Consider the following 23020-nt stretch of genomic DNA (forward strand, 5'->3'; position numbering starts at 1 on the left):
ATCACAAATTAAAAAGAAAAGGTAAATATACACAATTACTGACCTATGCCCCAAGTTTAATTCCAAATGGGACAAAAGACTGATGTTCAATAAAGACAGATTTAAGTGAATGTGTTATAATTAGAATCACAGAATTAAATTCAGTCTATTTAATAATGTCCTATTGAATTAACTGGGTATTATTTTCCCGAGACCTTAGAGAAAATTATGATGAGTGAAACCAGGAAATCACAACCTGTTGCAATTGTGAGATTGAGGGAACTTGGTCTGTTCTGCTTAAAAAGATTTAATCAGAAGGGATCTGATCACAGTCGGTAAGAATGCAGAAGAGGATTCAACAGTATTGGGAAGTAGTTCTTTTTCTAGTAGAGATGGTTTATTTCAGCCAAACCCACTGGATTTGAAGCAGAAAATGAATTCGGAGGTGTTTCAGGAGTGGTGGCCCTGGGCCACTCCTAAGTCCATTTTGGTCTTTAGATCTCTAAACGCAAGTTTCTAAGCACCCATGAAGCTATTTCACTCATATGAGTACATCTAAGTTTACTTAGAAATGGTCATCATATGAAAAAGAGAAATAAAAGTCTGCAGATCCAGACAGCTGCACACATCGATCAGAAAGCTTCTAAGCAGTCACATGAATTTAGAAACACTTTCAGCTTAAGCTTAGCATTTCCCACTCTCTTCCTTACAGTGACTATCTGGCCAAACCCCAGCATCTTCTGTAACGACAGCGCTTGCAGGCAAAGGACTATCAGTCCCTCCTTCCCCAGGCACCTCCCATGCTGCTCTATAGGTTTAATATAACCACAGCCACCAGTTCCAAAACCCCACATGCATGCTGCAGAGGCAATTCCTCTGCAAAGATAGAATGAAGCAAATCAATACAGTTTAGCATTGCCTGGAGAGAAAATACCAACTCCCACTAGATATATAGGAAGGAACAGCCTACAGCCCTTACTAGATCCATCAGAAAGGTAAAATAACTCGATTCCACCAACACATTACCATGTCCTACTGAAACACAAACCCACTCCACACAGAATGCTGCCTCTACCATTATAAAACCCCATTAACTTACTGCAGTGTAAGATGTTCCATTGTCCTGTGCAGACAAGATGCTCGCATGATCCTTTCTACAGCAAAGCTGGAGATGCTGATGCAGAGGGCTGAATGCAAAGCTCATGGAGTGCTGAAGGTAAAGATGTGGTTGGACTCAATAATTTTAACGATCTTTCCCAACCTAAATAATTCTATATGCAGAATTCAGCTCCTTAGAGAAGGACTGCCTTAGCTCTGAGGAAGACATGTGGCAGCATAAACCAGCTCAGGTATAAACTGCACTAAAGGCAGAAGCTACTCATCAAACCCAGCTGTGAGCCCAAAACCCCCAGAAGGTTTATTAGCACACCCAGGCATGGGGATAGGCCTGGAGTTAAGTGCAGGGTTAAGGTTAAGTGTTTGCACATGTGCTTCATTGAAGTGGGGCCAAAGCTTCAGGTGGGATGTGCCCTGCAGGGAAACTGACTGGTTTGTCCTCCTGCTTTTTGTCTACAATCTGGTAGGTCCTTATTGTTTTGCACTTGTTCAGATGCTGCCACAAACAGCATTAAAAATGGAAGATGTTTCTCAAATTATTTCAAGTGCAAACCACTTGATTTTGTGTTATTTCCACTTAGAGTTGAAATAACACAATATGAGTGTGGATAAATTCACACCACCTGCTCTGAGGACTTCCAGAAATGTTTCCATAACCACCTTTGACTGGCGTGCTCACACTGCTCTGTAAGAGGGGGACAAACCAACACACCATGAGCTCCTCAGCAGAAGTCACTGACAATTCCAGCTGTAATATTCAGCTCTATTAGAAGCAGTAATTAACGGTAAATGGAGTTGTTGAATGTTTGCTCTGGACCTGGATGAGGCCTGGATGCCCAGTGGCCAAATCATGCGCTAAACAGGTTCCTGGTGCTATAATGCACCATGGGCTCCATAAAAAGTGCTTGGGGAACTCATCCTTTCTAGTGCTCAGAGCACCCTACAGTAAGCATTTTGCTGCAATACTCAGCTACACACTATGGAGGATCTGAATTTCATACAGTGCCAGCCTGGAATTTACAGTATGTTTCAGGTATCTGAATACCCAAGGGGCTTTATGTTATACCCAGTGTTACCAGTCCTGTGCCATGGTATGCAGCTCCTGCCTCCCAGTGCCAGTTCTCCATCCCTTCACTGACTACTGTGCTTTCCTCCACCAGGAACCTGGGACAAGTGGCATTCCATCTGTTACAGGCCAGGGAAGATGAGGAAGAGGGGAGGAAGAGCTGATTAAAATCAGAGTTTTCATTCAGAGTTTTCATTGTAGATTCAAATCTATACTGAAATTAGTCACCCAATGAGCTCATCCAAGAGGGATGAACAAACAAGAAGATGACAAGCAAGTGTCGATAAGTCTCGGAAGATGTAACATTATTCCTGAGCACAATTAAACACAGCCTTACAAACACCCAGGCTCTGACTGTTCATAAAATCCATATGGAGTCATTAGCCTTCTTAGGTCTCTTTCTCCACCACCCTTAGATGCAGAATGAGAGCCTGACTGTGTAAAAACATACTGAGATTTAGGTGGGCTCTGAATTTCTGCCATTTCTGAGGAATTCCCTTCTAAAAATGCTTGTTCTGGAAGTCACCAGTGAATCCACAGCCACTGCAGACAAACTTCCTCAAGTTAATCATGCTAACAGCTGAGTCTGTTCTACAGCTAATGGTGGAGGTCTATATCAGTATTGAGTCTTACCGGGTAGGTGCTACCTCTCAGGAGACATGTATTGTCAGCTAAACCTCATCAAACATGACCTGCACCTTCCAGGAGTTCTCAGCATTGATCCTCTGTGAAGAGACAAGGATGGTATTACCGAATCCTCTGTTTCAGCTCAGGATCACTCTGAAAGACAGATTTCTTATAGATTCTAGGTAGAATTTTAATAAATAGTTGAGGCCTTTCTGGGCAAAACTGGACAAAGTGAACGTCAGCATTAGTTTAGCTTAAATAAGAACACCAACAGAATTAGGACCCACAACCTTCTTTTGAAATGATGGACAAATCTGCCCAGTATTAAACTTTGATACCAGGTTTCAAATGGGAAAAGAACAAGATTCCTGAAGTATAAATCTGGTGAATAGATGTTATGAAGTTGGAAGTATTGTGCTGTAACTCAACTGCCCAGCTGAGATAAAGGTATTCCTTTATTTTGCTCCCTCTACAAATACATTGTATTTCAATCCTTGTTTTCAATCCTAAGTGCTGAGACTAAGTGTGATAGATACATGTGCTGACATAATACAGGTTCATGGGATAAAGGCTGCATCAGCAGAGGTCAGGGGCTGCAAACAAGGGCATGACACAACATCTCCACTCTGTTCTTTCCCACGTTTGTCTGTCAGTGAAGGAGAGATCGTCTTGTGGTAGCAAATGGTAAATAAGTGATATTTTGTCCAGGAACTTGCCTTATTTACATTATTACAAATGTCAGATAACACGAACGGGAGCTGCGTAATTCCTATGGCAAAGTGGTACAAGCTGCTCCCAAACGCAGCGCACTCCCTGTCCTTCTCTCACACACGACACATTTTTGCAGGATCAGATGCTTATTCAGTCCATTCAATGCTTTTTCACACCAAATGACATCTAATTTAGGGAGGAAAAGTGTTATTTAATTATCTTTTTTTGGTTTGAGTTGACCAACTGCACATCTTCCACTGGCTCCATCAAAGGAGCCACCAGTCCCAGAGCACATCGAACTTTAAGTGGGCTGTAGTGGGCAGACTTAAAATTGATCATGCGTTTTAGTTTCAGTAACTTGCAATTTCTGTACCCTTTGATAGCACACTTTAAAGAACAAGTCTTCTTTAATGACAAAGGCTTAAAAGAAATGACCTTTCTGAGCAAAATATCAAAGCTTAGAAAAGATAGTTCCTTGGAAAAAAAAGTCTGAATTAAAGTGACCTTGTGTTCTGAAACTTTTTCATGCAATATCTGACGCCTTTTCCTTTGTACCCTCAGAACAAGACCAAGTATAATTTAGTAGCGTGGTGCCTCCAGTACATTCTGTGATTTGGGAAGGACTTGCAGTGCATTGAGATAATTAAAGGAAATAAATCAGATCCCATGTACACTCTCCATCAAGACTCTCATGGCTAGAATCAAAGCTGTGGTGGTTTTCAGGAAATTCAATAAAACCCTGCAAGATATTCTAGTGACTGCAAGTATTCTCTTCTGGTGACAATAAAATCTCTTCCTCTGCAGCAAAATCATCTCTTGGTTTGAAAGCACCATCAGCAGAGATTTGGGCAAGTACCAGGAGTATCTGCTGTCACCAGCACAATTAAAGCACTGTTGCAGCAGAAAGCAGAGGGCTGGCAGGAGGAGGGAGGTTTTATCCCTTTTCTTCCAAGTGCACCAGAAACGAGCATATTCGTTGCGTGTAACACAAGAACTGTGAGTGGCACTAAAATAATGTGTCACCTTGCTAAGGGTCACCTCCCTCGGCATCGGTGACAAACGTTATGATGATGCCTTTTTTCTCACGGGGTTTTACAGAGAGTGAAACAAAGTAAAATCAGTAAAATAAGTAAATAAAACATACAAATAAAGCTGTAACCATACTCAAGATGTTTTCACCAGAGCTTGTTTTGTGGACAGGGAAGCCAGCTACTAGCCACTGGCAATTCTTTACCTAGCAGGGTAAAAGAGAGATAAAGAGCAGGTAATACGTACAAAAGCATTTCTAATCCTGCCATTTGGACACTACTTGCTACAAAAATGATCAAATAAGTGTTAATAACTATGAGAGAACTCCAACCAACCTTGAGTCTAAGTTCTTATCAGGTTTACAAGCACCTTCAAAATGGTTCTCATGCTGTATTTAATGTAGGAGAGAGTTTTCCAGTTTAAAAACTGATTGACCAACACATCTACTTTTCTCAAACTGCATCAGCAACCCAATTCCATCAAACATAAGGAAATTCAGGCCTGAACTGAAGCAGCTAGAAGAGGGTCCGTGTCTTTCTGTATGGATGTACCCAACTTGCCACTTTTGAAAGCACCATAACGACCCAGACATCATGCAAACACACAAGCAGAACAGCAGAATCAAAAATGCCTCATTTCCTTCATGCATGAGAAGAGAGATTTCACTGTTCCCATGTCTATTAGGACACAGGCAATAACCACTGGGTAAATCCTAGCATGAGCTCTTGGTGCTCTTCCCAAAGAACTCAACCATCACTGCCCTGCACATCTCTGAATAGAATCATAGAACCATTGAATGGTTTGTGTTGGAAGGGACCTTAAAACTCATCTAGTTCCAAGCCCCTGCCAGGGACAGGAGCACCTCCCACTAGAGCAGGTTGCTTCAAGCCCCGTCCAACCTGGCCTTGATGCTTTTGTTGAAAGTCAAAGGAATGGATACTGAGGCAATCTGCAATAAGAGAATTAAAGTCTTGTCATTCTCCTCATTTTTCATCATTATATAACTTTCAATGCTATATAAGTTTCATGTTTAAGAACTACTATAGACAAAAGTGACGTGAAGAAGCTTATGGTCTTTGTACAACCACTCAAATCCATTTCATTTTACTGATCACAATGAACTAAATACACCCTGACAATTTCCTCCTACCAAAACTCCCCATTGCCCCAGGCGAGTCTTTGTGGCACCTGCCACAGCACCTCCTCACTTATCAGAGCCATGACAACCCCTTATCTATAATGAGAAGAATCACTTGTTGATTCCAGGAAGGTGGAAAACCTGCCCAGGCTCAGACCAGGCTGACAATCAGCAAAGCTGAAGCCTGTGTTTGGCAAGGAGCTCCCTGCTGGTGCTGTCAGGCAGAGGGGTGGATGGAGCTCAGCCTGCCAAAGCCTCTCCTCATTGATCTCCATGCCAGGTGGGATAAGAACGCAGCTGGAGAGCTGGGACTCGGGATAGCCACATCCAGCCGCAGGCACACCAGGCCCCTCTGAATCCCGTGGGGATCACTGTGCCACTGGGGCAAGGGAGGAGAGGTGCCTGTTCCCATCAGCAGTGAGACCCTCTGGGTCTCAGGGCCATGGCTGGACTCGGAAGACAGGAATTTCTGGCCTCTCACAAGCACTCAGACCATTAACTGTGCCGGCAGGATGGTGCCTAGGGAAGAAAAAGGCTATTCTTGTATTCGGCATATCTAAATTTACACATTACAAATGTACTAATGTACACCCTGGTGTATGGATGGCCAAGAGATAAGGAAGCCTTCCTATGCCTGGGAGGCAGAGCCAGCTACGAGGACGATTCCTTGTCCGGATCCTTCAGCTTTCCACTGCTGCTCAAAGCTCATCCCTGCAAACCAAACCTGCTTACATTTACCAGGATCACCCAAGAGAGAGCCTGCAGAACCAAGGCTGAATCAATTATGACTCTTTTTCAATAACAGCCCATAACTGTGTTATCAGTAAATGACAAAGAGCTTTCCCCATGACCAGCATATGCACCCCCAGCCAGAGATATAACTGGCAATGGTGGCTGCATTTGTCCTCGTGGTGTTTTTATTCTTGATCCAATCCTTTTCCTTGAAACACAGCATAAAAACATCTCCTCAGTTCACAAAGCCATAAAAAACCCTCATGGGCACCGTGGCTGCTGAGGTGAGTGAGATGCCCAAGCAGGACAATAATGTCAAAACAAAATAGTACAAAATAATAATATTTTAATATTATGTAAACACATGGACACAAAACAATGTCAAAATATGTTAAAATATCTGGGACAATAGTAACAGAAAATGGGATTTTCTTCATGTATAACAGTGAAAAGAATGGTACTGGGAAGTAATAGCAAAACTATTAGTAAAGGAAACTCTAAGGGCTCAGTAAGCAAGCTCAGCATGGAGTCAAACACAGTACATTGAAAGCATACGTCTGTAATAAGATAATGATAAAAATAATGGAAGGAAGATCCAACTAAAAACATGCTGGCACAAGCAATGAATGTGTTTTCATGAACTTCATTTTACGTGCTAACAAAATAGCCACTGATCTTTGCATTTGAATTTACAAGAGCCAAATCTTCAAACCTATTCAAAGCAGTCCATTTGGCAACTGAAGAAATCCAACAGCTCCAGCAGCTACCTGAAAACCAAGAGAATCTCATTAGTTATATCTTACTATTTTAACTATAAAAACACAACAGGGTTTGGTCCAGCAGTGGGGCTGCACGTGGCCCCACTGCTGTCGGGTGTTCAGAAGCACGCAGGGAGCTGCATCAAATCTGCAGCCACAGGCATGCATATGTGTTAAAGCAGCAAAAAGCAGTTCTTCAGTGAGTGAGAGTCAAGTAAATGGTAACACAGAATGTAATATAAATGTAGACTTGGAGAAAAGATCCGGTCAGGAAGGTGATTTTCGTGACCAGAAGCAGCACAAAAGTTTCTCCAAGTCTCCGAGCAAACGCCACAACAGCCCCACTGGGAGAGGAGCTGCTGTGTGCTGTGCTGGCTCCATCCCTGCTTCCCCTCCACCAGGACATTGTGGCCTGACCTGCTCTAATGTTACATGATTATTCACCTTTTTAAACAGCTGTTTTCCTGACTGAGAAGACACTGATTCAAAATAAGCTTAAGACAAAACGCATCCCTTGGTAATGCTGCTGATGCTGAAGGAAAGGGTCTAGAGATGCATTGCAGCTTCAGATTTATCTGACAAAGTTACCTACGCTGGACATATTACCAAGAATCTCTGATATTTTCAGTTTCTAATTAGCTTTAGCTAATTCTCATTAACAAATAGTTCAGGACTAATGCTTTCAGACAACTTTCACACTGCTAACATTTTTACAAAGGTTTAAGTATCTTACAAATCCTTACACTAGTTTTACAAGCACACACTCTTCTTTGCAAGAAACCCTTATGTGAGCTATGAAAGTCTCATCAAAGTCTATAAATATAAAAAAGATGGAGTGGCTTTCCTAGGAAGTTTCCTTTTACTCACCTCTCCATGTGAATCACTTACTCTAAAGGCACAGCCAGGCTTTTTATTGCTGCAGCACTCACCATAATTTATATTGGAGGGTGTAAACGGCTGAAAAAAAGCTCAGGCTCATGAAGATCCGGTACTTTGAAGATGTGATCTGTAATATTATGCATTGCATCATTGTTTTCTATCTTGAAAGGAGGTGGCATCACCGCTGAGCTGCAGCTGTGCACTGAGCCACTGTCTCATCATGAATGTCGAGGCAAAGCCCAGACTTGTAATGCACCTGCAAGTTCTCTAATCTTGCTCTAATAGTACTGACTAAGCAGTGGGAAAGGTCTTAGACGCTTGTTTACTGAAAATAAGGATCTTTTAAAGCTGCAACTGTATTTGAGTGTTTTAATTAAGCCGTAAAACTTCAATAACTGGGATCCACAGGTGTGAAATGGTACAAATTGATCAAAGATAATCATGTACCTCCTGGCCTGGTAGACGTTCAGCTCTTCCTGGAGGACACAGACTCTTTTCTGCAGAATATTTACCTGTAAAATACAACCCCCATGAAAATGATGGACAAAATTTGGGCTCATTTCATAAAAAGTGTTTTTCTGGTCTATCCTGCCGAAATAAAAAGCAATTCAGCCGCAAACTAGAATTCATGCTTGGTAGAAGACTGTTAGTATGGCTTCCCTGGCCCTGCTCCAGCTGCACGCTACCTACTCCTTTAGAAACAGAGGCAAAACAGTTTTTAAACTCAGCTGGTGGTACCATATGGGTTATACAAGGGTTTGGGAACTCCACTTCTACTGTCAACTCGTGTATGATGCCTGTGCTCTGATCTCTGTGCTTTTGCTCTTGTGACGAAGGTGCTCACCTGGACTTCAAGTGTATGAGAATGAATGTTTATTAATACACTGAGACCCCTCCTGGAGGACTCACCTGGAGCAGACAATTGGGCAGCGTCCTTTATATTTAGCAATGGTGTTAGAACACTTTGCCCAAGCCACAAGTATTTTCTTCTTTATTTTTATCACTGCTCAGTGTTTTCACCCAGCCCACCCTCTTCATCCTCCTCCAACAATAAATAATCCTGACAGGTGCAGAGATTCCACTGCCCTTCTTGTCTGCTGTTTTCAAACTGGAATTCCAACTATTTTCAAAGACCGGGACACCTGTGCTTCAGTACAAGCCCTGCTCACTGAGTGGTCCGCGCCGACAGCATCCCACTGGAAATACAGCCAGCAGCAATGTGTTTCTGGGATAGCACCCAGGTTTTCGTGTGTGTAGTTACTTCTACTCTTTTGAAATGCTGCTCCTGCTTACAGAGGCCCTGCAGGTGGGTATCAGATTCTCCTGTTTTTTCTTTCTAACTCATTAAAAGGTGTGGTATTCCTGCATTGGCTCCGGAGTAACGCTTCCTACCAGACAGTGCTAATAGACAACCACACTTTAAAAATAGCTTTCTACTATCAACTGGAAATAGATCTCCCCAGTAGATCCTTAACTCCTTATTTCCCACAACCATTTAAATGAGAATGATTTCCATTAGGTATCCCTTGATATGTAAGCAGAGGGTTTACAACCACAGTGTTGAAGTTGTGTCACTACCAGCACACAGGAATATGGACGTTTCCCCTATGAATATTTCCTGCTTCTATTAAAGGCACAGGGGAAGTGTCCCGTGGATAGAAAAAAACCCTACAGAATAACCCTTATGTGCTGTAAAGAAAAATTATAGGGGGAAACCCCCCAAATACAATAAATTCCCAACCATCTCCATGGAGAGAGATTGCGTAAGAAAGAGAAATGGAGTTTGTGGATGAGTAATTTGTTGAAGAATGGTTCTGACAGTTGGTATAAGGCGTGTGCTGGTACCTATCCTGTGTCTTCAGGGCTTTCCCTCTTCCCAGCGCTCATGGCAAGCTCTGAGTCACCTGCACTGCCCTGTCTTCCTCTCACTTCTTCCCTCCAGCCCAGGACAGATCCCAGTCCTTCCCAGCACATTTAAATGCAGTCCTGCCCTTGTCCATATGCGAACACTGACACTGTTTTCTTTGGGTTACTGTTATTCCACACCTATGATCACCTCTTTTTGTAGCTATTTACCCTTCCTCACGTGAGTTCAGGCAATGATGACATTTTGTTTTCTTCCAACTCCCTATATACAGAATAGGAAGCACAAATAACTTCTGCAGGAACCATGAACAAGAAAAACACCCAGTTCATTAGTAGCTCCCTATTCACAATGACATACTGGTATTTCTATAAGCCAATTTAAAAGTCTGTTTCATAGAAATAATATTGATTCTGCATTATTCTAGATGAGCTAGTGCTTTAAATATTGAAGACAAAGCATTACAGAAGGTTATTAGAGCCTCTTTAGACAGGAAAATGTAGAAATAACACACTGATCATTTGGACTAGTATCTTAAATGCTATATCCCATTTTCTTTATTATATAGGCTGGAAAGAAAAGAAAATTATTTCCAATTCTCTTCTACACCCTTTACATGCAACCTTTAAACGATTCCTTCAGGAGAAACCAGGTAAGGAAGATGAGAGATAACCGTGTGCTCTATTTGAAAGGTTGAGAAAAAGTCCTGATACTGAGCACAGCATAATTTCTCCTTTCAACTGCCAACGGAAGCAAAATCTGGGATCAAAAGATACAATGTGGTAGCTCTCAAGGTGAGGAGACTGGAGGAGAAAAGCCTTGTGAGAGATGACTGAGAAGCATGTGAGTGCTGCCATGATTTGGGTTTGAGACTTATTCAGTATTTTTGGCTAAGTTTTAGACAGTCAGAATTTCTTGTCTAGACAAGATGGTTTTTATCCAATTCAAAAAGTTAAAGATGAATAATAAGAATTTACCTGAGATTTCAAAGATACAATGGTGTCTTCAAGTTCCTGTCTCAAAGTCGCTGGCATCAGGCCTTTGAGTGTGGCTTCATATTCTTGTCGTATATGGGTCATCTGTAACAGAACAAAAATACATTTATATATAGATGGCTACTCTTGGAAGCTGCTTCTTTTGCCCAAATTGGGGTCCAAATAAACACAGAACTGTGGTGTCAATGGAAAATGAAGGAGAGAGAAGAAAGATAAGCAAAAACATGTAAAGAGCAAATGAGGTTAAAAAGAAGAAGGGAAAAAGAAAACACTAAGAATAAAGAATATATGGAAAGGAGGAAGAAATAATGAAAAGGAAACAGGCATTTGCTGGGACATGGGCAGAAGAAGCAATAATCATTCCTAAATCTATCTCAACAGAGCATTTATATAGACATATACTTTGCAACTGATAATCAGTTTTTTTGTCTTTGGTGGCATCTGAACCAGGTCACTAGAACAATATTTGCCCCTTACTGCCTCAGACAAGGTGAGTTACTGTTTCCCAAGATCTGTTTACAACATTGCTCATCTTGTAGGTGCTTTTAAGGACTTTTTATTCATCATGCAATATTTTTCATTGCGTGTTGTGTCTTTCTCGACTTCATTGAGGCTAAAGGACTTCAACAACTAGGTTTGAGACATGTCACGATATCAGATGTTCACACCAAAATGGTTACTCTCTAAAGGAGGACATTTTAGTCTATAACTGTATTCAACAGATGCTGAGTAAACAGTACAGTTACAAAGCAAAGGTATATGAGGGGAGATTAGCCAGAAGGATTGTGCTTTATATCTCTCCCATGTGGTTGTATTTGCTGAACCTTGACCCAGGAAAAGCTTTATTACTTGGTTGAATCAGTGCCTCCCATCTGTACTTAACTTCCAATAGGATTAACCTCTTAATTCAAATTAAACAAGTACTCAGGTGTTTTTCTGGCCCAGCAGCTGAACATGTAAATAAAGGATAAAAGAGATTCAATATCAGATTAACTTATAAACTATCTTTAAACTTTCAAACTGAATCTATTTTTCCAACGGTTTACACACCAACGCCATTTTGTGCTTATTTTGTTTTAGTTACCAAATTGCTTAAATCTACCATTGCAACCACAAATCAAAACCTCAGCCCTCCAGCTGAAGAAGCCACGAGTTCCAGCTTCCAGCTCCCGGCTCGCAAGGAGCGCACGCGCTGAGACACGTGAGAACCGCACAGCAAGTTCAGCGTGAGACGTGCCAAGTACCAGCCCATGGTAAAAAGCAGGTTGTGCCAAAATCTGCATTATGCATAACACAATTATCAATACAAAAGGAATAAAACAATCTGATGAAACTTTAGGAAAGGTCTATGAGTCATTCCGACAGGCAGCACAAATCTCCACATCTCTATGCAAATAGGCAATTAGAGGCTTTCCTTGTGAACTGCAAGTGAGTGTTGCCACTATGTAAATCTATAGAAAAAAAAAGAGATGGTGAGACAGGAAACCTTGTTTGAACTCTGCCTGTATAGAAGCTTGTGATCAGAATTTATGGTTTTGAAAGTTACACCAATAAATTCACTCTACCATTTCTATAAAGGCTCACAAAGTTATGCATAGGTGCTTTGCCAGGATAAATATTTTCTGAGCCAACAGCTCATTTGGGTGGGGACCTTGATAGAGCAGAAACGTATATTTCAGTTAATTCAACACATTACATTTGCTTTTGGTGAGATGGGAGCAGAAAGAGGCAGCTAGAAAAGCAAAATGCCTCTATTTCCCACATTGTGAATAATAAAGATCTATTTCATGAGCAAAAGGATCTGTATGATCACTTTGGCGATATGTTGGGGTGACCCAACCAGCACAGAAACTCTCCCTCACTTGCACGCAAGAGATGTGGATGTCAGGCACTGAGCCTGGGCTCTGATATAACTCCCTACACCACAACCTAGCCATGCCTATAGAGCATCGGGGACTGATGCCAGCTTCCTCAGGTGCCAGGCACACAGCAAGAGCCCCTTACTCCAATTTTACCTAGAGGAAAGTCAAGCAAGTTTCATTCTAAGTACATGCAGCACAAACTTTACTACAGCTCTGTGACTGAAATAATACAGTTCTAATTGTGCATCAATCTTTTTTCAACCAGGTCACTGGTTTTAACAGTTTAATCTGCAAGTGTCCTCTAAACTCATGCTTCCATGACCACGTTCGCTGTTAACTCTGCAAAGCAGCAAGGGGATTATTCCCATTTGATAAAGGTGTTTCTCTGAAAGTCAGGAAGAAATACTGTGCTTTGAAGTATGTTACTGGGTCAGCTGAAAATGGAGGAAGAGAATGAGAAACAAGCCCTGGTAGCTGAAGTGTTGCTTGGAGCCGATTTCTTCCTCTGTTTCACAGAGAAGACATGCACTTTGGGATACAAGTGCAATTTGTTTGCTTGCTAAGACAAACCACGTTACTTTCCACTGTGCTCACTAATCATTGGATCACAGTAAGATGAAAATAAGATCCCAGCTGTTTCCTGTCACATTATGATAAACAACATGCTGGTGGTTTTGGCTGAAGTTACTACCAAGGTTTATTGACCCAAGAGATTAAAATAGTGCATGGCAAAACCCTAAATCACTTCTTATAACTGAAAAATAATATATAGGGGGCTAATGTGTACTAACTTGAATGGGGAGTTTTTAACACTTATTTTTGACCAATGAAAGCTGGGTCTGCAGGGATTTCTCTCTATTTTTTTTGGTGCCTTAAAGGCTTTTTTGTTCTTTCATAGCCTCAAGCTGCCTCCCTAGGATCCACAAATAGTGTGTCTCCTCTTGCACTCTTGAGAGACGTTGAAAATTGCCATTCTTCAGCCCTCAGGAGGGCTTTAGCCTGCTGGATGGGGATAGCTCTATTTCATTTACTGTTGCGTTCGTTTTGCTTCGGTCCCAAGAAAGCTTCTCTTTTTATTTGAAAATCCATTTTGGTGAGTTGATTTAATCCAGGAACCCCCAGGAAGGTTTTTTATAGCTTTTAATATTAAGCTGCCACACTGCTCTTTGTTTACTCAGGTTGGTGGCTAACATATGAGGTTTAAAGTTTTACCATCAATCATCTTTGGTGTCAGTAGGAACAACTGAAAGCTGAGGCTGCGGCACATAGCTCATGTGTGCTTGGTCACACGATGGATTAGAGAAAACAAGAAGAGACAAATATTCACACAATTATAAGTGATGCAGAAAGGGAAGTTTCAACTCCACAGGCTACAATGAGAACTTGTCATAGTTGAGCACTGATGGTTCTTGAAAGAGGTAAAAGTTGGTTTTTGATGCCCAGAAGAGAAACATTCAAGCCTGAGCTTTCCAAACCAAGCAGTCAGGCCTGGTCTGATGCTTCTCAATAGCGCATGATGGGTTTCTTTACTACTCCAAGGAGTCTTCAGGTGGCACAATTCAGTTTCGCAGCTCTTTATCCTAAAAGAGGGGTGTTGTTGGGTTGAGTTTGAAGCAGATGGGAGCACAGGACTGATGGAACAAGTCCCATTGGCATCTAGCTGCACTGTAGTCACTCTCCTTTTTGAAAGAAATAATTTAAGCACATCCAGAAGAAATACAGTATCTTCAAGATGACCAGATGCATTTTAATTCATGTGCTGAGAACAGCCTTCCAGGCAGAGGATACTCTGCTTCTCTTCTGTGCACAGCCACAACCACACCATATCTTATTCAGCTTCCCAATAGCCAGCTCTCCCCTTCTTACTTGTGAGAGGTCTGTGATGTGGAGTTTATCATCCAACTAAACAAATGCAGTCTTCTCCAGCTCTCCCAACTGTAATTTACTTTATTTGAACCAAAGGAAAATGCAAAAGTAACTCTGAAGTATCCATTGCCAAAGGAAATGAAGGGACCACAGAGGAGTTGTTCGAGTTCCTTTAGAAAACATAGATCTCATCTTGAAGGGCATGAAGTTAACATTTTATGTCAGATGAGAATCAAAAGGTGTTGTGTTTTTTTGGTACCTTAATTTCTGCCTGTTTATGATACGTATGAAGGATAGTAATTCCATGTGTGCCAGGAAATACGAGGATAGTGACCAAAAAGCGTAATTAGGATCATTTATTGTTATCAAATTTTCTCCGTGTTTCAGGGGGAGTGAGATAAGTAATAGCCTGACTCTCTCGAATCCTTTCCTCTAAACAATGGTGTTATAAAGCTCTTGAAAAGAGAAATCTCTTTAAAAAGGTTATGCATCTGTTCTGCAATATGCATCTCTGAAAGCAGACATGAAAGATCTCCTGTAATAAATCTGAAGACAGGTTAGGGTACCAAAAAGGTAAAAATAACTCCTTCAGCCTTAGGCAAATCATTTAATCTCAGACTAAAGTCTCAGCCTTCTAAATGAGGATAATAACAATAACATTGCGTAGGTCAACTTCATTCAGGTGGTGTGAAGATTGCTGAAGCAATTTTCTGAGAGCACTTTGGAAAGGGCAAGCAAAGGACAAATTACTGCAGTGCCATCCCAATTAGAAAACCCCAATTAACAAAACCCAAAACCCCGAACAACAACGCAAAGAATGTCAGTGATTAATCACTGTTTGCTTGTGCTCTCCTTTGCAGTGATTCCTCCTTTGCTTCTCAGCATTTTCAACGTCAAAGTGAGCATAGCTGTAACCCCATGAAACTGCTCTGAGTCTCTATGGGCCCCTTCCTCCATCAGCCCAGGGGACACTTGGTCTATATCCAAGGAACCAAATCCATTGAGATCTGAATGTCCTTAAATTATGAGTCTCTCAGGTTTCTGTTGTTGGAGCTTGAAATCTTCTGAAGCAACTTTCCCTAATGAAGAATCAACTGATGCATCCATTTGCTCAATGAAGATCTGAACACTTGTCTTTTCATGATATAATCAAATAGGAATATCCACTGCTTTTCGGTCCATATCCTGTCTTATTTCAGGCAGTGGGAATTTCTGTTCTGACTGTGCAATGTAGGTTGAAATATGGCTCATCCAGATTTAGAGAAACGGAATGCAACTTGATACAAATGTTCTCAAGTTCGTAAGAAAAGTAATGAACGCCATAAATCGCATGAATTTGGATTGAGCAATGGAGCAAGATCAGCTGAGTGAGTTATTTTGTCAAGTGTACACCATGTTGCTCTCCACTGAGGAAATACTGCTGGAGAACCTCCCCTGTTCTGATAGTTTCAATAAAACAGAAATTAGTGGCATAGCCACCCTCTTTCTTTCTCTGTCTTTAGCTAGTAAAGCATTTGAGCATCCAAAACATTTTTGCCTTTTTGTTTTACTAACGCACAGGGACCTCCAGTTACACAGAGCTGCTCGCTGCACACTGAGCTTTCTGCTCTAAGTTGTTTTTTTTCCCCCAAACCTGCATCGAAAAGCCCTTCTTGCTTCAATGGCTTGTATTTCAGTATCTTTCTTTTCTCTACCAAGATCTCCCACCTGGAAAACTCTCTGTTTGTAGTTAAGCAGTCTGAGTCTGTCTCATTCATAGCTGCAAAGGAAGGGAAGGCAGGCAAAGAAAAAAAACACCAGTGGGCTGCATATGGCAAGAACAGCATTCTTGGGATTACATGAGCTGGAGAGGAATAAAAGCTTTCACTGTCAACACCATAGAACAACCAGGAATGCTGTGGCTAGAAAATTCACGCTGTTCTCTCAACCTCCCCCTCTCCAGGGCTCTGCTATTGTTCCAGCTGGGATTTGGAGGATCCCTGACTTCTTTTCCTCTCCTTCCAAATGACTCATCGCAGATGCCATCTTTGTCCCTGAGCCCTAGGTCCTTCAGTTCGTCAGTGTTGTCCTTTCATCAGCTGGAATGGTCACTGCTGCACCGTGATGATCCTCTGCTCCATGGGGTGAAGGGGGCTCGGAGAGACAGCTCACACCCCCTGACCTAGAGGAACAAAACCTAAACCAGGCCCGCCACTAACCAGCGCTGCTGGGCCAAAGCTGAAAACACATGGTGCTCATTTCTGGCTCTGTTGATTCCTAAAACGCTATCAAGATATTTAAGCCTGAACTAAAGCTATAAGCATCTCTGACACCACCACTGGAATGTATTTCTGCGTTTCAGTTTTACATTCCAGCATGTGTTACCTTCTATATAATCCCTTCCATCCTGGGGAGGTTCAGCAAGTCAAGGTTCCAGGGTGTGATACACAAAGGTGCTGAGAGCTCGCTAATGGCAGTGAGAGCTGACAAGGCTCAGCAGCAGGATTAGGCTCAGCATTTTCACACTGACTGTGTGAACAAGCAAATCCTTGTAGATAATAATCAGAAGCTCCTTTTACTATCACCATTTCCCCTCTTTCAAGAACAAAAATCTAATCAGCATCTCAACTGGAAAACAAGCTGCTAGGAAGAGAAAGCCTCACAGTTGGTAAGAGTCTGCTCTGCTTTGGACATGGGTGACGATGTGGTGCAGGAGGCAGCCATGGCTATGCTTCCTGAATGGACTTCTGATGGATGGCATTTGGTGCTGATGAAATTGCAAACAAAGTAACACTTCGGAATTGAAATGATGTTAAAGATCACATAAAGTTGGTCTTTCTTCAGTCTTTTTAGCTCCATCCAAGCACCTCATCACCTAGAAAAAATGAATGGGACAGTTTCCTAATTGAGCTGGCATTGCTGAGAGCCCACACTGGAGATTAGATGTCTCTGCTCTTTGCTGTCATCTGAATGGCTCCTCCCTGCATTCCCATCTCTTCTTGTTTCTTAATTCCCTGCATTAAACACCAGCATCGCTGTCCCTTGCAGTCCTGCTTTAAACACTTCTGAAAGAACAAAATTCCCATAATAATACACAAGCAAACCACAGACGCTCTAAAGTGATGTACTGCTCTCTTGAAAGATCTTTCTCATTCACTGCTACTTAAGACAAAGAGCTAGAAACTGACATTTTACAATACTCTCTAATTCCTGGATGCCAGCATATGCTTCTAGTCCTCTTTAGTTAAAAATTCCTTTTCCTCTTAGCTATTTATTCTCTAGTTTCTGGTTTAGAGTCTTTCTCCAGCTGGCCACTTCATTCCAGTAATTCATTCTGTCCTATGAAGTAGGTATATATTTGTGTATTTTCCAGTTGTGCCTGATTACTGAAGCTAACATTTGATCACTGACTTCCACACATACATCAGCACCATCTTTCTCTTCTCCCTTTGACAGTTGCACAGTTGGTGAGAGCCTTCACTCCTGCAGTTCCTGCCATATGGAGCTCCTGAGAACTTTCAACTCCATTGATTTCCAGCTCCTTTCAAATCCCACCTGCAAATCTGTTTTCCTGTGCTTGAATCTCAGCTTCCATCTCCTTCTGCTAATCTGAAACTTCATGCTATACAGTATAATTTACTATCTTCGATTTAATTCTGCAGTCCTTTCATAGCAGGTTGCTAAAGAAAATGTTGTGCAACTGCAAAATGCCAAATGCAAAGTTATGATATAGTCTATCTCAGCCTTAATTAAAAATTGGAGGGGTAATTAATCAATATATCAATAGAATTGCATGTAATGGTAGACACTAACAAAAGTAAAAGTGGTATACTTTTAAAAGTGGAATAACCAAAAAAGTGGTCTCCAAGCAATGTCAGTAGTCATTTTATGGTACTGAAGTCAAGATTGCCATCCACCTATATGGGCACCTCTATCCATGAAAGAACCAGAATCAATCTGATTCTTCCCCATCAGCCTCTATTGGGAAGTCTGAAAAGAGAATAACACGCTAAGAAGTGGCTGCTGTATACGCTGCACAGTGTGCTGCCACTCACATCACATTCTTCATTGCTTCTCCGTGGCTCTTCAACATCTTCTTTTCAATAAAAATATTTTCAACTTGAAACGTGTTCACCACAAGTATTTTGACAAGAAATCTTCTATTGTGCTGTCTGCAGCCGTGGAACCAGCAGATCTTCAGGTGCCAGCTTGTGGGGAGCTATGCCTGGCTGCTTGTCTCCCACATTTTGCACAATATATATGCATATATGAAATGCTTTCTGGGAGGAAAACAGCTGAAGTATATGGTACCCTCCTGAGCGAGCACCTGGGGTGTCGGCAGAGGGCTGGATGGACAGAAGGACCCTCCTTGGTTATGCAGAACTATGGAAAAACAACACTCTTCCAATACATCCTCTCCTGCGCTGGTCACATACAGGAACTGGTTTAAAGTGACAATATGGCTGTTCTCTCAAGTCCCAGTGGAAACTTACTCCAGCTCCTCAGTCCCCCATGGCAGCAGAGCCTGCTGAGCCCTGGTGCCAGCACAGCCTGCCCAAGGGGTTAATCGCCGGCTCCGCAGGCAGTGACAGTGCAGAGGCTGCTCTCTGTGAATCACTTCTGTGGTTAAGATCATTCAAATCTAGACTAAGCTTCCCATTTCTGTGGGAGCAGAATGGGTCTCTGGGGGGAGACTTCTGGAAGTGTTTCAGTGATGTGGGCTGAAACAACCAGAGCAAATGGCAGAGTATCACCACTAACTCCAGTGCGTGCTGACTGTTGTTTCCCAGTCTAAGTGTTCCTCGGCTCTGCAAAACAAAGGATGCCTAAATCCTCCTCACCTGCAGCTGCCCACAAAGCCAACTTCCATTTTTAAATACCTAATCTAGAGCTTATTAGCCTGATTTTGGAGAACTCTAACATGATCTGAGTAAGCCAACCCTTTGAGAAAGCCTGGGAATTGGAGGCACTGCCTGGCTCTTGCAATCAGCCAGGGCACTTGTGCTAAAAGTCCTGGAACAGGAGGGAGGCTGGGTTTGCACCAAACAGTTGCTCATGTGGAGGAAATTCAACTGCTTCCACGTGATTTTTGCAAAGGATATATAGCAGGACAGGGTGATGGAAGTGAGGGCAAAGGTTTTCTGTGATTTTATCTGATTGCATTTAAAACTCTGATACCTTTAAAAATGAATCTGAAAAGAAATACAGAATCATAGAATAATAGAATCCCAGAGTGGTTTGGGTTGGAAGGGGCCTTAAAGCTCATCCAGTTCCAACCCCTGCCACAGGCAGGGACACCTTCCACTAGAGCAGGTTGCTTCATGCCCCATCCAACCTGGCCTTGAACACTGCCAGGGATGGGGCAGCCACAGCTTCTCTGGGCACCCTGTGCCAGCGCCTCAGCACCCTCGCAGTACATTTTTTCCTTATATTTAACCTAAATCTACCGTCTTTCAGTTTAAAGCTCTTCCCCCTTGGACCAAAACCCCTAAAGTAAAGGGATACTATTACTCAAGCCTTCCAGCCATCGTTGTATTAAGAACTACTTGGGACCCACACCCTGGACACAGGCATAGGTTGCTCATCTCTGTCTCACGAAGCCTTGCTCAGAGCTCCACAGATCTGCAGGCAGTGGCACTATTCCCATCGAGCAGAAGGTGTGGCAACTGTTAGAAGCTCTCTGTGCTGCACAGCAACTGAAATTTCAGAGCGATGCATCACAGCGCTCGTCTGAGAACAAATATATTTAGTTGGCATGGAAACAGTAAGTTAGGCTGGATGCGGTAAATATCCAGCAGTCATAAAAAATTGAGCAAGTCAGAATAATAAACATTAAGCACACGAACTCACTGAATGCTTTTGAATCGCAGCTCTTTTACAATTATCACTCCCATTTGCATTTGAACATGAGTGAAAGCCACTTAACAAACTAAGCTGCTCCATTTTATCCCAAACAGTTCTACAACATCCTTATTCAGATAACTCCTTTCTCCCATTTTTACAAGGGAGATAACTCGCTTATATTCTGATAACTCCCTGTTTAAGGAAAAGAAGAAATTAAAGGGCTGGAAATCCACATTGGTATTCTCCTTCATTTCCGCAGTAATATTCATGCATTGAACATAATTGATTTTCTGTCTTCAGAGAATCTCTCTCCTTTAAGACTCTATTTGTGACTTGACTGCTTGGAGGAGTACTCCTATGGTATGAGTATCTATGGTGTTGCTACTTCAGTTGTGTGCGAACAGCAGGATCTTTCTCTCCTCTATTAATCCCAATCAGAAATTTTACATCATACTCAATCCATCTCTATAGTTAAAAACATTAGAACAAGTAAGGAAAAGACTAGGGTCTTCTGAAAAGCTTCTTGCGTGTAATTCTCAAAAGAGATTTCTGGAGCTTTTCAGTGTACAGCATTGGGGTGACTACCCCTATGAAAGGAATCTGAGATAAAAAGAGGTATTCTAAAGAAATCTAGGTAATAAAGCAAAAAGATCACTACCATGAAGTTTTGTAGAGGCCCCAGTTCAGCAGAATTTGTTGCCCATGGCTCAGTTCCGCCATTCATTAGGGCACATGCTTAAGTGGTCGGTGATGTGTGTCATTTTTAATTGCACCTTCACAGGATGTACATACAGTCTGCCGCAGGAACAATGCAGATTTTTTACCTATGACTGACGACTGCACAAAGCCGCGTGACTCAAGAAAGAGAAATGGTTTTAGTACAATGAAAGCACCTTCTATCAGAACTCTTGCCTTTGATCTAGGTATGTATCAGAGACAAGCAAGTGATACAGTACAAGAGTATAATGATGCAGGAACAGAACCTAATGGGATTAGTTGATGGGAAGGTGGTTCCCAGAGTTTCAAAATACTGAGATTTAAGAAACTTCAAGCATTGCTTTGCAAGGAAGAGGTTTGGACACACCCAAATTTCCTAAGAACCTTCCCAGACTGCTTTTACTGTCATGGAGCTATATATATATATATAAAAAACATATATATAAACCCCTATATATTAAGTGTGAGTTACACTGAATTTACTGCTAGTTTGCACTTTCCATGAATACAATTACGTATGTTTCAAGAAGGTGGACATCTGATTTTTGAAGGAAACATCCAGCATTTTGACATGAAGGAAAATGATACAGTTCTGAGACTCCAATCTAGAAGTGTAGCATTACTGAACACATGGACCATTGTCCTGGACAACCGCATTTAGCAGAGACAGGACGAGCTTTATGGAAAAGATAACATTATTTAAGGTCAGTCATAGTGGGAGAAGTTTTCAGGCACATTTGACAAATGTACATTCATTTGGATTGGAACTCATCATTCAGATAACGCTGCCAGACTGATGAAACAACACAGATACAACATGATTGCATCTGCTCACACTGTAAAGAGGACCGAGAGAGTAAACAGGAGTAAACACAAGTTCATGCAAGAACATGAAGTACTGGAATGAAAAAGCTCCCTAAAAACAACAGCGCCACACTCGCCTCTAGACAGCTCAGGGCTTGCCATCAGACTCCTTCTAACATATTTCTCCCCTCTTCTTTACAGCATAGTTTGTCTCTCTGGATAATTCTACTAAAGAAAGGTTAACTGTGCAATCACTACAGGGTTATTGTAACAAAGAGTTAAGCTTCGTGGATGTCAGTCACTCTTTGAGACTCAAGAGTTATAAGGACATTGCACTGAAAAAAAGACAAACATGGAGCACTAAGATACCACCCAACAAGCCATAACGAGAAACAGCTTCTTACTTTTAATTAAAAGCACAACAAAATGTTTTTTCATGTCTCATTCATTTGTTTGTTGTTGTTACAGAATCAAAACACAAGATTTTTCCTTTTAATGAAAACCAGAAACCATTTAACCCTCTCTCCTCCTTATTTATAGACACAGAAAAGCTCAGAGGAGTGGCCTTTGTAATAGCCCCAGCACAGATTTTGATGTTTTATGCAATTCTGATCCAGACAATATTTGGTAGAAACAGAAAGCAAGCTCTCAGTCACAGCCTTAAAGCCTTAAATATTTCAACTCCCTGATGGGCTGACAAGTCGTTAGCTACTGTTAATACTTGATGAACATGTTTACAGGTAGGCTGGCCAAGACATAACAACTGGAAATATGTCAGAGCTGTCATTTTCCGATTTTTCTTTTGGAGAGATAAGCATAACTGATGAATTAACCAGGCCCACAGAAGACACACAAACAAATTGCAACATATTTGCCTGCAAAATAGACCAAAGCCCCCTAAACAAAAACATCCTCAATAGCTCCAGCTTCGGAAAGTCCTAACAGATGAATGGGAGAGACAAGACTGTTGACAAACATAGATATGAGCGTTACCTTAAGTCTGCTAAACATCCACCTTGCAGGAAAAGCTCTAAGCTGGACCGTGCAGTGTCAT

At 41.8% G+C, this 23020-nt stretch overlaps 1 protein-coding gene across 5 annotated transcripts in view; it reads right to left on the reverse strand.

Moving 5' to 3' along the window:
• The window catches only part of CEP112 (centrosomal protein 112), a 185029-nt gene that overhangs the window by 19584 nt on the left and 142425 nt on the right, over window positions 1-23020 (reverse strand). For 2 of the 5 annotated variants that reach the window (XM_061455255.1, XM_061455253.1), the window contains 3 exons: window positions 10877-10978; window positions 8483-8547; window positions 6728-7165 (listed from right to left, as the gene is read on the reverse strand). In XM_061455255.1, coding sequence (XP_061311239.1) covers window positions 7162-7165; window positions 8483-8547; window positions 10877-10978 — 171 coding nt within the window. In that variant the 3' untranslated portion in view covers window positions 6728-7161. Of the gene's footprint in view, window positions 1-5032; window positions 6186-6727; window positions 7166-8482; window positions 8548-10876; window positions 10979-20202; window positions 20332-23020 lie in introns of those variants that run through there. The other 3 variants (XR_009743709.1, XR_009743708.1, XM_061455254.1) reach the window with 3 other exon arrangements.

The sequence above is a fragment of the Pezoporus flaviventris genome, unplaced genomic scaffold, assembly GCF_033815535.1.
Source record: "Pezoporus flaviventris isolate CSIRO_AGI_PZ_B2104156 unplaced genomic scaffold, CSIRO_AGI_Pfla_v1 ptg000020l, whole genome shotgun sequence".
NCBI lineage: Eukaryota > Metazoa > Chordata > Aves > Psittaciformes > Psittacidae > Pezoporus > Pezoporus flaviventris.